Source organism: Myxocyprinus asiaticus, chromosome 42 (genome assembly GCF_019703515.2).
Source record: "Myxocyprinus asiaticus isolate MX2 ecotype Aquarium Trade chromosome 42, UBuf_Myxa_2, whole genome shotgun sequence".
NCBI classification, from domain to species: Eukaryota; Metazoa; Chordata; class Actinopteri; order Cypriniformes; family Catostomidae; genus Myxocyprinus; species Myxocyprinus asiaticus.
Window position 1 is genome coordinate 19,525,494 of NC_059385.1, and position 16,185 is coordinate 19,541,678.

Below are 16,185 nucleotides of genomic sequence, written 5' to 3' on the forward strand. Positions count from 1 at the left end.
AATCTATGACTTTGGATTACTTGGTGTAGTTGGAAAATCTGAGCTCCGTTTGAGATATGTTTTAGACTATAGGGTCTTTTTGCATATGAGAAGTCTCTGAAAAGAAGGTAACACAATTTTAGGCTCAAATTTATTTATTTATTTATTTATTATTTCATTGAGAAACAATTGAGATACAAAATAGATCTCATTTGTTTTTATCTTTCAAGTTTTTTAGTTTCAAATGAAAACCTGATTAATTAGACTAATTGTATATACAAACAATTTCTTGACATTATTATAATCAGAAATCTATATGTCTATATGTGACTGCTGTGTGAATTGGCCAGTTTATTTGTATTAATTTATGATTTTAATTCAAGAGCACAGTTTATTTTAATTAATGATTTTTTATGTAGATATTTTGCACGCTCAGCTCATGTTTCTTAAAAGACTCTGCATTATAGTGATATTAGTGATACTTGTATGGTAAAAATGGGCAGTGAAGAACATGATCAGTGTGTGTGTGTACTGTATGTGTGTATGTGTCATGGTCGGGTCATCAATCAGGCGCTTCATTGATTAAATATTGATCAGCGTGGGCCATAATTCAACAGCTCTATCACACTCAGCCTTATCATCAGACTCACAGCAGCCCGCACCAGAAACCTTTGCCTTTGTATTCATGGAAAAGAGCTGACCTTACATATTTGTGCCAATTAAGAAGGGCATGAGAAGGAAATAGACATAGGAGTATTTGCACACACACATGCATGCACACACACACTCTCACTTTCTCCCTTAATGTCTCTCTATTTCTCTTTCTATATCTCTCATTCACCCCGCGGAAGAATCCTGATCCAATTTTCACCTGATCAAGGGCTGCTGGGATGGCAGAAATAGCAGCATTTGTTTGAGGTTTGTTCTTGCATCAAAAGTAGTCGACACCATAGTTCTTTTGCAGTGTCGACCGACTGGTTATTTATTTATTTATGTTCACAGCACTAGTAACTGAATCTACATTTATATAACGTTGCAAAGCTTCAAATTACTATTGAACAGTTACCCTCCTTTTGTTTAGCTGTGCACCTTATTGATTTTATTAAAGGGATATTTTGTTTGGAGCACAGCCTTAAATGAAGAGAAGAGCGTGAGTTACTTTGCATGAATGAAATGCTGCATCAGAGCTGCTGTTGCTGTTCTTATGACACTCACTGCATATCTTGTTTTTTTTTTGTTTTTTTGGCTTTGCACAAGAATCAACACGTAATGACGTCTGGTTAAACAGAGGTAAGAAAAAAAAAGACCAATAACAATTAAGTATGCAAATAAATGCATAAAAGAAGACCAATTGCAATTTAATTTAGAAACATAACAGTTTGACTGTGAATGGTGTGGCATAAATTCACCCAAAAGCAATTTGAAAGACTGGTAGAGAGCATGCCAAGATGCATGAAAAATGTGATTGAAAATCAGGGTTATTCCACCAAATATTTATTGCTGAACTCTTCCTAAGTTAAAACATTAGTATTGTGTTGTTTAAAAATGAATATTAACTTGTTTTCTTTGCATTATTCGAGGTCTGAAAACACTGCATCTTTTTTATTTTGACCAATTGTCATTTTCTGTAAATAAATGCTCTTAATGACAATATTTTTATTTGGAATTAGTCAGAAATGTTGTCAGTACTTTATAGAATAAAACAAAAATTTTCATTTTACTCAAACACATACCTATAAATAGTAAATCCAGAGAAACTGATAATTTTGCAGTGGTCTCAATTTTTTCCAGATCTGTTTATATAAGCAATATCACACGAGCAAGAGTGCAATATAGCCTTACATCATGCCTACTGCCGAATCACAGCACTGCTGATTTAGGTCCATATAGCACAATTGCGAGTGTGATATTGCTTATATACAACAATTCAATGAAGAAGCAAATAAAATTTAAAAAATGAGGAAAACCTGTGCATTTGAGCATGAAGAGAGAGAGACTGACCATGTGCGTTTACCTGCGTCTCTTGCCACTCCCAAGCAGAGATGCTGTAGTGTGTTAATCAGCTTTTCTTTAGGTAATGTAATTTTGATCAAATGCATCCTATTTTCTCTGTGGAAAAATAGCCATCCAAGTGGGGGTATTCCTCCCTATTGAGTCATTCACTATAGAAACCGCAATTGAACAGTATGTCCTCTCCAATGTGGAAACTCCAGTAAGATGTAAGCGCCTTGAGTTTGTGTAATTAATCAGTCTATTGTGTCTCTCAGCTGTGATGAACCTTAATACTGAAGTTGTTTGTTTCAAGCTGTTTAAAGCTATTTCCCAGCTTTAGTAGTGCAGTAGTAATCTGAGAAATCACGGAGTGCCGATGAATGAAAATACTGACTGACTGACTAACAGCGCTGACTCACGCCACCTCAGCTGGCTCATTTACACACAAAAAATGTTCTTTTGTCGCCACCTGCTGGCTATAATCTGCGATGTCACAAAATATATGTAAAGAGACAATCTAGCTTTTTACACATCTGCACTGCTCTTACTCTTTAGTTTAGAATGGCATGAACACAAGTGGAGTGTTCTGAGACATCAGTACTCATGGAACGCCTGTATTCACCTTATTCAGCCCCGTCCCTTTTCCACGCTCCTTGTCATCTAACTTCTTGTTTGTATTGAGGCTACTGAGAATAGTCGATCAAAATGGATTATGTGTGGAAGCACTTAAAGTATTTTTCACCAAGAGTTGATGGTGTGAGTTTACAGCACCCCTTTACTACGTGAAAATGCTTGTGAAGTGTTTTTTCTGTCACTCTAAATGCTTGTTTTTACCACACCCACGGAGGTCAATTGGACCTGGCAGATCACATTCGGACAGCTGTGACACACTGCACTTTTTCATAATACATGCGTTTAATTGTTATACTGTACGTGTAATTCTGCTTAGTTTTTAGGTTTTAACTTGTTCATAATTTGTGTTAAAATGTGTAGTTGATATGATATTTCCAACAGTGACAGCTCATATTATTACACATAAAAGTTCAACATTAAATAAAATTACAATTGTATAAATCAATTAAAATTGTTGTAAACGGAATATAAAATAAAACATACACTTTCACGTGTATGTATGTGTGTGTGTGTGTGTATAAATATAGTCACCTCTCCCCCGTCCCTGTTTAACGTTTAAAAAATCTGCTCACCTTAACTATAACGCCATGGGTGAATGACATGAGAAGATGGTCAGAGGTGTCTTACAGAGATATTTTTAATGACTTTGTGTTGTCTCTCGGAGTTACAGCACAGAAGAATATCAGCACGTCCACAGCTTGAAGGTAGGATCTTGTGTATTTATGAATGAAGTACTCTTGTTTTAAAATCTCCCCGGTCTGCTTCCAGTGGTTATGACATCCCCTGAACACTTTAAAATATTCATGATAGCTTTTGACAACTCTTTAACCTGTAAATCCATTTCGTTAGCTAATTACACTTTGACATCAACACCATAGATATCTACAGTATATAGAACTGCTAGAACAGAAGTTCCAAGACAAAATTTTCATGCGCTAGTTTCTCTGGCGCATAAGGTCAATAAACAACAGTTAGTTCTGGGGCTCGAATCTGATTGGACGAGACATGTTCCATGAGTACTGATGTCTCAGAACATCAGCACTCGGACGTTTCACTGTTTGTATCTCTCCTCTTGTTTTCATACCATTCTAAACTATAGTGTAAGAGCAATGCAGATGTGTAAAAGAGCTACATGTGTCTCTTCATTTTTCCCTGTGACATTAAAGGTTTTAGCCAGGAGGTGGCGACAAAAGAAAAATTTTTTTGTGTTATGAGCCAGTTTAGTTTGATGTGCATTGACTCAGCACATGTCAGTCAGTGAGCGGTTTCTCTTAAACCATCAGCATTGTCTCTCATTTCATGAACGATCGGATTACTATAACACTTCTACTGCTGGGTAATACAGTTAAACTAACAGTTTTAAGACATATCACAGCTAGAGACACAACAGACGGAGTAATCAAAAACATACTCAAGGCGCTTACCTTTTACCAAAGATTTCACGTTGTGAGGAGATATTAATATTCAAGGTGGAGGATAGAACAGTTTCTATAATGAATTACTCTTGCGCACGGGTTACCACGAAATACTCAGGGAAGAACCCTGCTCAGACGGCTCTTTTTATACAGAGAAAATAGGGTGTATTTGACAAGAATTCCGACCCACATGGAGGCAGCGTTTGTGGATGGTTCATGTTCTTATTGCAAGAACATGACCATGGCAACGTTGCAGTCGCGGCTTGCTTTCGTAAAACTAGTGGTCCAGGAGCGCTACCTTTGACTCAACCTGGTCGAGATGGGTGAGGCCGACAAGACACAGTTTCTTGCTGCCCCCATTTCCCAGGCTGGCCTATTCGGCGACACCGTCGAGGACTTTGCCCAGCAGTTCTCGGCGGTGAAGCAGCAGATGGAGGTTATCCGGCAAATCCTGCCCCGGCGCAGCTCAAGATCCCGCACCCCGTCTGCTCATCGTCAAGGGCGCCCCCCTGCAGTGACTGCACCGGCTCCGCCACAGCCCGCCCCTTCAGCCCGGCCCCGGCGTGGAGCCCACCCCAGGAAACAGATGCCACCCGTCTCACAGTCGACAGCTAAGAACTCACGGAGGTCGTCAAAGCACCCCTGAGACGGGCGACCCAGGGACAAAGAAACCCACTCACCTGGAGCTGATAAGAAGACCACTCCATCCCCCAGTGGAGGGTTGCCTTTTTGTTTGATTTTGCCGCATGCGCAAGTGGCTGCTGTACCCAACAGTTCAGAAAAAGAGCGGTTTCCTTCCTCCCTGGGTCACATACCCGGTGTGCACGATCGTCATCATGACTACCGTCCACGGGTTTTTCCTTGCAGGATTGGCGCTCCAGCGGTGGTCTTCCCGCCCCTGAGCGCCCAGCTGTGGCACACAGCCGCCCCCGATGTGGCAGTCTCCACGGGTTACGAGGACAGGCCTCTTCCTCCCCCGTCCCAGGCTGTTCCAGGGGTGGTCACAAGGAGCCAGATAAGTGCTTCGATGTCCCTAGACTCAGTACGGCCACAACGTGGTGTGGCACTTTGAGCTCTGCCCCGTCACGAGGCCCCACCTGCCGGTACGTCCGACGACATTGTCCCCTTGCGCGGAACTTGGATGCGTGGCTTGCGCTTTCCAATCCATCGCGATGGCTGATCCGGACCGTCCGACTCAGCTACGCGATTCAGTTCACCAGGCGCCTGCCCAAGTTCAGCGGTATCCACTTCACCTTGGTCAAGGACGAAAACGCTGCTACCTTGCGTGCGGAGATCGCTACCCTCTTACGGAAGGGCATGATAGAACCTGTCCCTCTGGCCGAGATGAAGAAGGGGTTATACAGCCCCTACTTCATCATACCGAAAAAAGGCGGTGGGTTGCAGCCAATCTTGGACCTGCGAGTACTGAACCGGGCCTTACACAGACTCCCGTTCAAGATGCTGACACAAAAACACATTCTGGCGAGCGTCCAACATCAAGATTGGTTCGCGGCGGTAGACCTGAAGGACGTGTACTTCCACGTCTCGATCCTTCCTCGACACAGACCCTTCCTGTGGTTTGCATTCGAGTGTCAGGCGTATCAGTACAAAGTCCTCCCCTTCGGCCTGTCCCTGTCTACTCGCGTCTTCACGAAGGTCGCAGAGGCAGCCCTTGCCCCGTTAAGGGAGGTGGGCATTCGCATTCTCAACTCTCGATGACTGGCTAATCCTAGCTCACTCTCGGGACATGTTGTGCGCACACAGGGACTTGGTGCTCTCACACCTCAGCCGACTAGGGCTTCGGGTCAACTGGGAAAAGAGCAAGCTCCTCTTGGTTCAGAGTATCTCTTTTCTCGGTTTGGAGCTGGACTCGCCTTACGAACGAGCGCGCCCAGTCGGTGCTGGCCTGTTTGAAGGCGTTCAAACAGAAAACAGCGGTTCCACTGAAACTTTTTCAGAGGCTCCTGGGGCATATGGCATCCTCAGCGGTAGCCACCCCGCTCGGGTTGATGCATATGAGACCGCTTCAGCACTGGCTTCAGACTCGAGTCCCGGACCGACCTCTCATTTCTACGGGCAGGTGTTCCCCTTGAACTGGTCTCCAGGCGCATCATGGTCACGACGGACGCCTCCAAAACGGGCTGGGGAGCTGTTTGCAACAGGTACGCCTGTGGACGGGCCCGCGACTACATTGGCACATCAACTGTCTCGAGTTGTTGGCAATTCTGCTCGCCCTGTGGAGGTTTCGGCCGTTGATCCAGGGCAATCACGTGTTAGTTCGGACAGACAACACGGTAACGGTAGCATATGTCAACTGCCATGGCGGTCTACGCTCTCGTTGTATGTCACAACTCGCCCGCCGTCTCCTCCTCTGGAGTCAGCAGCACTTCAAGTCGCTGCGAGCCACTCACATCCCCGGCAACCTCAACACTACAGCGGACGTGCTGTCATGGCAGGTTACCCTCAGGGGAGAGTGGCAACTCCACCCTCAGGTGGTCCAGCTGATTTGGAGTCGATTCGGACGGGCACAGGTGGACCTGTTCGCCTCCCAAGAATCCTCCCACTGCCCGCTCTGGTACGCCCTCACCGAGGCCCCCCTCGGCATAGATGCGCTGGTACACAGCTGGCCCCCTGGCCTGCACAAATATGCGTTTTCCCCAGTGAGCCTATTCAAGGTCAGGGAGGATGAGGAGCAGGTCGTCCTGGTAGCACCCTACTGGCCCACCCAGACGTGGTTCTCGGACCTCAAGCTCCTCGCGACAGCCCCCCCCCGGCGAATTCCCCTGAGGAAGGACCTTCATTCTCAGGGACGGGGCACCATCTGGCACCCGCAACCAGACCTCTGGAATCTCCATGTCTGGCCCCTGGATGGGACGTGGAAGACCAAAGCGGTCTACCACCTGCGGTGGTAGACACGATCACTCAGGCTAGGGCTCCCTCTACGAGGCGCCTGCCTTTAAGTGGCGTCTGTTCGCTAAGTGGTGTTCTTCCCGATGGGAAGACCCCCAGAGATGTGCAGTTGGATCAGTGCTTTCCTTCCTGCAGGAGAGGTTGGAAGGGAGGCTGTCCCCTTCCACCTTGAAGGTGTACGTTGCCGCCATAGCAGCACACCACGATGCAGTCGACGGTAAGTCCTTAGGGAAGCACGACCTGATCATCAGGTTTCTAAGAGGCGCCAGGAGGCTGAATCCCTCCAGACCACGCCTCGTTCCCTCATGGGACCTCTCTGTTGTTCTTCAGGGTCTACAGAGAGCCCCCTTTGAGATTTTGCAGTCAGCCGAGCTTAAGGCACTCTCCTTGAAGACTGCCCTCCTGACCGTGCTCACTTCCATCAAGAGGTTAGGAGACCTGCAAGCATTCTCTGTCAGCAAAACATACCTGGAGTTCAGTCCGGGCTACTCTCACGTGATCCTGAGACCCCGACCGGGCTATGTGCCCAAGGTTCCCACGACCCCTTTTAGGGACCAGGTGGTGAACCTGCAAGTGCTGCCCCAGGAGGTGGCAGACCCAGCCCTGTCGTAGCTGTGTCCGGTGCGCGCTTTACGCATCTATTTGGATCGCATGCAGAGCTTTAGGATCTCTGAGCAGCTCTTTGTCTGCAAGCAGAGGATCGCCCACTGGCTCATTGATGCCATAACTATGGCATATCACGCCCAGGACATGCAGCCCCTGGTAGGGCTACGAGCCCATTCTACCAGGGGTGTAGCGGCTTCCTGGGCCCTGGCCAGGGGTGCCTCTCTAACAGACATTTGCAGAGCAGCAGGCTAGGCAACACCCAACACCTTTGCAAGGTTCTACAACCTCCGGGTGGAACCGGTTTCGTCCCAGGTAGTGGCACACAATACAAGCGGATAAGCCCGGGATAGCCGGCCGGGTGTATCGCTTGCACATAGCACCTTCCACCTCCATTTGAGCTGAAGACATGCACCATTAATTCCCAGTAGTGTTCACAAGCTTTGTTCCCTGGTTGACTTCCTCCGAGCCCTGTGGCAGCCGAGTTTTCGGAGAGACTCACTGCCAGCCCAGTACAAGTGCTAACTAAGAGTCCTGTTCTGAGGTAGGTGCTCCGCATGTGGTGGTTCCCTGTAAGGCTAACCCCATGCAATATATATCTTCCGCTAATTCGTTTCCCTGTTGGCAAACTGCGTCTTCCTTGGGTAGAGCCCCTCTGCCCCAGTCTCCATGTTTGTAGTAACTCCTCCCCCGTTGGGTAGGATCTACCTTGAAGACTCTCCACATGGTCGGAAAGACCATGTGACGTATTCATCCACTTAAATATCCCCCCCTCTCTTTGGGCGATGTGTGGTCTCCGCAGTGTCTTCCCCTTGGGAGGGACACCCCCCGACTAGACCTGGCGGCCCAGTTGGATAATCCCCCTTCTTTTTTAGGGAGTGGCCACGACTGGGCAGTTGTGCTGTATGGCCCTAAATCAACACAGCTGTGATTACCTGTGGCACTCAGCCTGCGGCCTCGTGTCTGCGCACGAATCACAGCCGTGCTGATGTAGGGCCATACAGCACTCTTGCTGGTGTGATATTTCTTTAATGTATACAGTATATATAAAGTATAAAAAAGTAAAAAACTAAAAATTGAATGTTTGAGGAACATCAATACAGTGCTGCCTTTCAAGCACTGCAATAAGAATTCAAAATATGTTATAAATAAAAATGTCTGTGTGTTCTACATGGCGATTACGACTCCTTAACAAATGTCTTTCGTTAAACTCCAAACATAGCGCTCAAATTTACAATCAGCTATTAATCTTTGGAATGACTAAACTCACAGTGGCAGATTTGTTCAGTTAGTCCAATTTCAAACTTATAGGCAGACGGAGCACCTTTATGTTCTAAAATAGGAGGTAATTAGTGGTGCAATAGATGCTTGTCAGTCGAAGCCTCTCTGATTAGCTTCAATAACTTGTGTAAGTGAGAAGCAGACTGAGAGAGAGATAGAGAGCTAGAGAGATAAGATAATTACAGTTTGTTCTAATCCTTTGGCTGTAAACTAAACTCGCATCTTCTCCATTAACATGTCCAAAAGTCCCACACTAAATATCCACCAAATGCTAAACTGATGGAGCCAATTCCAGATCCATTAAATCCCTCACAAACCTGTGACTGAGCTGCAGCACAGTCACTGTGTAGGAATCACCATCAGTTGGTGTGCTTATGGACGATTCTTTGATAAGGCTCACCAGCAACGCAGCAGTGCTAGTCACACATAAACACTGGATGCAATGAGTATGGAGAGCATGTACACCTCCATAACACTGTCAGATGTATTACTCAGTGCTGTGGAGACAATGTTTCTCTGGATGGTGGTGAGCAAACAGGATTTGTATGTGTATTTTGTGTCCCATCTTTACACTGCAAAAGGTGGTACTGGCACAGAATTTAAGTGGGAAGTGGCCGTTAAACCATAAATGTATTTAAACAGGAATCACAGTCATGGGAAACAATGGGCAAAAACTGTGTGAGCTGCTTAGGCAGTATTTTAAGACAGCATATGAACGCTCCTAATGCGAAATTCTAAGATAGCATGTATCCTTTGCAGTGACAATCACAAAATGCATTGCATTAAGTGAAAAATAAATCAGAGAAAAAGACGAGAAATTATAAATTACTAGTAAATGTTATAAATTCACTATATTTATTTTAGTACCGAAAAGTATATAAAAAAGTGCAGTCTAATTAAAATTGACTATTTTACTATTTAATATTTGTGTGTACTAAGTATTTTTATGTTTATTATCCATTGCAAAGTCAGGGAGTAAACACCTCAAGTGTTGATTCTCAAATCTAGCCAACAGACAACAAGACATGCACTGGTTGTCATGACAACAGCAAAGTTTAAAGTGGTTCTGATATGGCATTTCATTCTGATACTAAGGATTGAGTCAGGTCAGAGCTGGCATACTTTAAATAGGCATTTTTGTCTGTATGCAGGTGTGTTGAGGAAGCCACACATAACTTAAAGTAGATAAACTACAGTCAGGCTACTCTTAGTAGTTATACTAACTACTACAAAAAGTAGCTACACTGGAGCTATTTAAAGAATATACAGTATACAGTATATATATATATATACATACATATATATATATATATATATATATATATATATATATATATATATATATATATATATATATATATATATACTAAGAATTTTTTTATTTTTATTAAGTTAGTAGCGTTGCTACTTTTAGTTACTGTAACTACAGTACTCCCAATCCTGCTATGCAGAGTCTGGATCTACTGCACTGTTAGGAGGGAAAGTTAAAAAAGATGGCATTTCACTGCATGTATAATATTACACACAAACAAAACACATTCAGATTCCGTTTGTGTGTATATACAATTCATCCTCTTAATTAAAACAATTTTTTCTGGGTGTCCCAGATTTGCTCATTATTTCTTATTAGGGAAAAAAAAAATATTTGTGTTCAAAGAATACTGTATGATTCTTTTTGACCTATGTGCAGATGGAACTTTGGATGTTTTTTAAGTTTAATATGCGCAGAGTAGACTTTAATTTAAAATTACTTCAAAAGTGCCTTTTTTTTAGCTGTTACTCAATAAGTAAAAAAGATACACATCCCACTAAGGAGGAGATACACATGAATTGAATCATCCAACTCCACTGTATAGCATTTGCTGAATATGTATCTACAAATTAAGGAAGATATATTTATTATTTTGCTATAAGGGACAAACAGACATGTTAACAGACTCAGCGTACACAGAGTAGCTATAAAGCAAAAGTGCTGTTAGTATTAGACCTCCTGTGTATACTGTATGGTTTCATCGTTAAAGAGCTTTCATCTCCGGAAGAAACATACTCACACACATGGCCTGCCACATTCCCCCGACTATGACAACCCATTCTGAGAGCTGGCACAGTAAGACATTACCCAGCAGTCTCTGCACAACCCATTTACAAACCGCAGTGAGGCCCATTTATCAGAGACTTTAGCACATGCTTATATTGTTACCCGAGCAGTTTTCATAACAATCACAGTCTAGAGCATGTTAAATATCTCATACATTCACAGGAGTTCTTACTGTTTTAGCTCTTGAAAAAAAAACTGTTTTGTATGCACTAAATGCATCTAATATAAGTAAACCCTGCATATGATCAGGAGCAACAGATTAGTTCATTGTGTAGAGGAAAAAAAAGAAGGACCCCAAGGCTAACTGGAGAACAGATTACATGAGAAAATGTCCTATTTGGAGGTGTACTGGTTGTAAATTTGGTAGAATCCTTTCTCTTAAGCTCCATTAACTCTTTCTGTCTCACATTTCTACAGTAAGCCTTGGAGAAGGACAAAGTCACACAAGATGGATACAGGAAATTAGTTTCCCATCACTCACCAGAACTGGGTGGTATCTCAGTATGCTATTGTGTGTTTGTATGTGAAAAATATGTTTGTGACCTTCCCTGCTGAAAAGACCAGCACCGCTGGTCACCAACCAGACCTTCTTTGTCAACCAGCTTCACAAGAAAGATCATGCTGGTTGACCAGCATTCTTTGCAGGTGAAAAGCAGGTCCACCAGCTAGATTAGCACCAAACCATGTTTATCTATGTTGGTCTAAGCTGGTTATTTCTCCAGGGTTTTAGGTGATTGAGAATGAATATGAATAAACATAAAGGCACCAAAAATGAATGTATGTTTCTATTTGTGTGTAAAACTTACCGTCCTCTGTGGGAACGTAGATGTTGAGGTAAAGGCAGTCTTCACTCTGGTTCTGTACATATGCTGCAGCTGCATCCAGGTTGTCGGTGAACCATACAGGAAGCATGATCTCTGGCAGCACACCGTGGATGTTTTGGGGGCACACCGGTGCAAACTGGGTTGCATTACGGATCTCCTGCCAGGAGCCTGGTGCCTCCGGGGGCTGGAATCGTCTCTCGCCCACTGGCGGGGTGGCGTAGGGAACGCCCAAGTACTGCTCGACCGGGCCCAGAATCTCATTGTTTAACTCCTTGCGAATGCCCCGGAGCTTCCCGTAGCCTGTGGTGACCATGGGGTGTTTGACGGCGTTGAGGTCTGCCCGTTGGCATGACGAGAGTGCCAGGCGCAGCGCCAATCCCAGCAGCCACACCAGACAAGTTTCAGATATGCGGCGTGGGCAGGAGCAGGCCGATTCCCGCCGTGATCGCGCCAGGACCACTGATGACATGCTTCGGCTGGGGTGAGTGCTGCCCCAGTGATGGGTGACAGAAATTAAACAGATGAGGGGTAAAAGAGTGTCTAGGCCGCCCAGATGTGCCGGAGTTGGGGTATAGTGAGGAAATGTGTGGGATTTGCAGAAGAGATGCCGTGTTGGTCCTCACTTATCGTTGTTGACCTTCATGCTGATGTTTCGGCAACATGCGTTCTATTGCGATCTGCACGTAAGTTCCCTGCAGAAAGAGAGAGAGAGACAGATATCATTAACTGCTGACAGTAAAACATGCACAGCAACTCTACTAAACACAATAAAAGGTAATTACAGTATTGCCTCAGGTTTAAAAATCATATCACCACAAACATGTGAAACATGAATCTAATTAAATAGCATTTTTTCCACTGCGCATAATCTTTCTCTTAATGTTTGTTTAACATCTTTGGCGAAAATATGTACTTCCTCTATCCCTGAGGTCTTGAGGTATTCTCTAAGGCACATAATTACAGATGCATATCTGGACCATGGGTTGTTCTCTCCAGTGCCCTGTTACATCGTAGAGAGTTATCACAGCAACAAGTGTTCGCGCTTGAGAACCGGGAGGTGTGAAACACTGAGTGTGCTGCTTAATTGACTCCCTCAGAGAAGATGACAGCACCAATTGTGTTCATTTTGAGTTCCCCCCAACACGATGTTGCTCTAGATTCTTGGTTCCTGCCTCTCCTCCGTTCCACTTGACTTAGCTGTGCTAGTTTTAATCTCGCTAGAGTAGATGCGGGCATCTGGGCGTAATAACTGTCTGCAGCTGACAGTAGACTATGACACAGTCACCCCCAACCCCCTCTCCGCTGCGCTAAAGACATACAGCTACAGGCGGGATTTAACCACATGACATAATGATCTACAAGAAAACATTGAAGTCAAGGACTAGCGTTTACCGCCATTTTGGCGCAAAGAGATGTTATGAATGGGGAATGGCTGTACAGAGACAGGCAGATGTATAATTGACTTTGTAATAAGACACTTTTTTTTTGTTTAATTTCACAATCAGGCAGAGAGATGGGAATCAGTGATTCAGGAATGATGATGTCTTATGGGATTGGTCCCGGAAGCTACTGACAGAATGACAAATAAATGCAAATCTACAGTGAACAGCATGTATATGTGCTTAAATATGAATGCATGCTAGAGGCATTGTAATGAATTGTATGTAAAATCACAGTCTAATGACAGACACTCCATGCAGTATGTAACTGCAGTGAAATGCAGGCAAATTACTTCACAATGAAAGAGACAATGTATTTAGGCTCATAAAATGTAATTATGAGTAGGTCCATGCAGAACCTGCACACTTTTTTTTTGTGTGTGTGATTGTGCACTGATTGTGGGGGAGAAATATGCAGAATTCTGTGGCATGAATTTAAATATGATAAAATGTATTTAAAAAAATGGATAGTTCTGACTCTAAATTCTGATTGGACGAGCTGTCTTCGAAAGCATTTTAAAATGACTATAAACCAAACCTGTAAGAGCACATTCTATCCACAGTATCCCTGATCAACCACTAGGTGCCGCCATGATGATTCTGATTGCCGCTGGACTGTTTTCTGGTTCTGGTCTCCATAAGAAGCAATGTAAAAACTATTAAACGAGCATTCCAGTGAACAACACCATAAGCGTTAGTTGGAGTAAAAAGGAGTTCAGGCTTAAGTTTTGCAGTTGTTGACTGTCATAACTTGTAGTTAATGATATCAATAGCCACGTTTCAAATGTCGGGCCAAATGAGGGCATGCTAGTGTGTGCCAGGGCAAGTTGTGTTCTCACTGTCACATTTGGGGCTTAATCGTGCCTCCTCTGGGCTTCTTCGGGACAATGGCCTTTGGCCTGCCAATTACCCTTGGGCAAAAGAAGTCCAACTGGGGATTGAGGTGGGGTCAATGTCAAAGGCAGAGTTTAGCAAGATATACATGCTGCATTTCATTCAAGTCGGATGTGGGATATTCCTACTTGAAATCTCCAATCTCCGACCATAAAGGAATTCCATTGCCAGATGCTTGGCAAATGACATTTAAAAAAACAAAACTGCAATGCTCCTGTTAGCATAACAAGGGTTTGACTGTCACCAGAGACGTCTCCTAGCAATCCAACTGAAAAACAATGATGCTACGCTAGCATTTGTGCTACAGGTGCATGATCATCAAAAGAGAGTTTAATTTACCGTGTTTTGTACACCTGTCTGTGCAAACGTTTGTTAAACAAGCTTTAAAATCTTGTAATGTAGGAACTTTGACTGATTGATCAATATCATTTAATAAAAGTGAATGTTTATTGCTAACTTTGTACATCTCAGGGTGCCGAAATGTTTGTGTGAAATCACACACCTGCATCTCAGCGAAAAAAATTGCGAACACATTTCAAATGCACTAAGACACACAATGGACAAAGAGGTGCCCAAAGGAAGAACTTTCTATGGTTCGAGATCATAGACGGTCTGCTGGGACATCGTACCGCTGTCATTGTAGAGACCACTTGGGACACCATGGCATTTAAAGTCGATGAGTTGTCAATGGTTACATATCTTGCTAGCTAACTAACATTTACATACAATATAAACTTGATATTCTAGATAACTAGATAACATGCATATTTTGTTTGTCTTGTGACATGTGCGGGGTGTGTGACATTTGCACCAGGGAGGTGTATTAAGGGTGGGTTTTAAAACAACGCTGTGGGGCTTTTGGCCCGATGGTGGGAATCCAGAGCGATTTTGGTCTCTCGGCTCGAGGTCCGAGGCTATTAGCCCTGGCTGACAATCTCCTGATAGCGGAAAAGCTAATGTAACTAACCTCAGGCCATAGTCATTTACCCACTCCTTAAACTTTGATAGGTCAGGCACTGTCAAAAGACATCCATTGCTACTCTGTAATGTATCTGCACTATGGAGCTGCACTTTTTTATTTTTTTCACAACTTTTGCAAATATAATACACAAAACATCACATTATCCACCAAGAACAAACGCTGATTCAAGAAAAAACACTGGAGACCAGAAAATGAAAACAGGCTTCAGGTAAGAATCTGATGGCACTTCTGTGTTTTGGAGAAAGTTGATTATTAATGCGGCGACTAGGGTTGCCACAGTGTACAGTGTTATCGGTTTTACTCAGTACAAGGGATAACATTGGTGTGAAATTTTATACCGGGTAAAAGGGGGAAACATTATGAACGGAACTTCCAATATCAATACAATAGCCTAACGAATAGAATAGCCTTAAATAAAGAATAGTTGCCTACTGAAGAGTTTGCGACCCATGATAAATGAACCTAAATAATGCATTGAAAGTCAGATGTCCTTTACCAACGTATTAAATTACTCAGGCAGCAAAGTGCGTGCACTGACAGAAGACAATTAATTGCAGGTAGCAAATATAATGTGCACGGTGGGTAACTGTAAGACGTCTCGGATTCGGAATGACAAAAGAAATGCTGTTAGAAACACAGACGCGTGCTTGAAGAAACACACTTTATTATATTTTTAAGAACAGATGAAAGAAAAGCCATCTATGTGCATGTCTGACACGCTGTTTGTTCGGAGGCGTGCAGTCTCATGGAACACACGTTGTAAAGGGTTCTTACTCTTTCTTTGTTTCAGTCTTCTGAAAATGTACTGCAAGAATAGTATCGTCTATGAGAATGCTGCAAATGACCTCAGATCATCTCAGTTCAGGAGGTGCTCTGAGTTCAGTTTGCTTTATTTCCACAGAGCAGTTAGTTGTGAGCGCAACTCTACAAAGTCACTTTATATATAGCCTATACATCTGTGATTAAATCATAAAATAATACAAAAACACGTTCACCTCAAACCATGATTTATATTTCAGTGATTATTTTCATCAGTATAATTATTATGTTTACATTTATAATTGTTTTCAGATCTTAATTTGTATAAGTAATTTTACAGCTGTTGTCATAGACGGATACTTGCGTGACGGTAAAT

At 43.5% G+C, this 16,185-nt stretch overlaps 1 protein-coding gene across 3 annotated transcripts in view; it reads right to left on the bottom strand.

Annotated features, from left to right (window-relative positions):
• The window catches only part of nlgn2b (neuroligin 2b), a 128,542-nt gene that overhangs the window by 56,653 nt on the left and 55,704 nt on the right, over positions 1-16,185 (bottom strand). For all 3 annotated transcript variants that reach the window (XM_051684383.1, XM_051684382.1, XM_051684381.1), the window contains exon 2: positions 11,718-12,427. In XM_051684383.1, coding sequence (XP_051540343.1) covers positions 11,718-12,204 — 487 coding nt within the window. In that variant the 5' untranslated portion in view covers positions 12,205-12,427. The remainder of the gene's footprint in view (positions 1-11,717; positions 12,428-16,185) is intronic.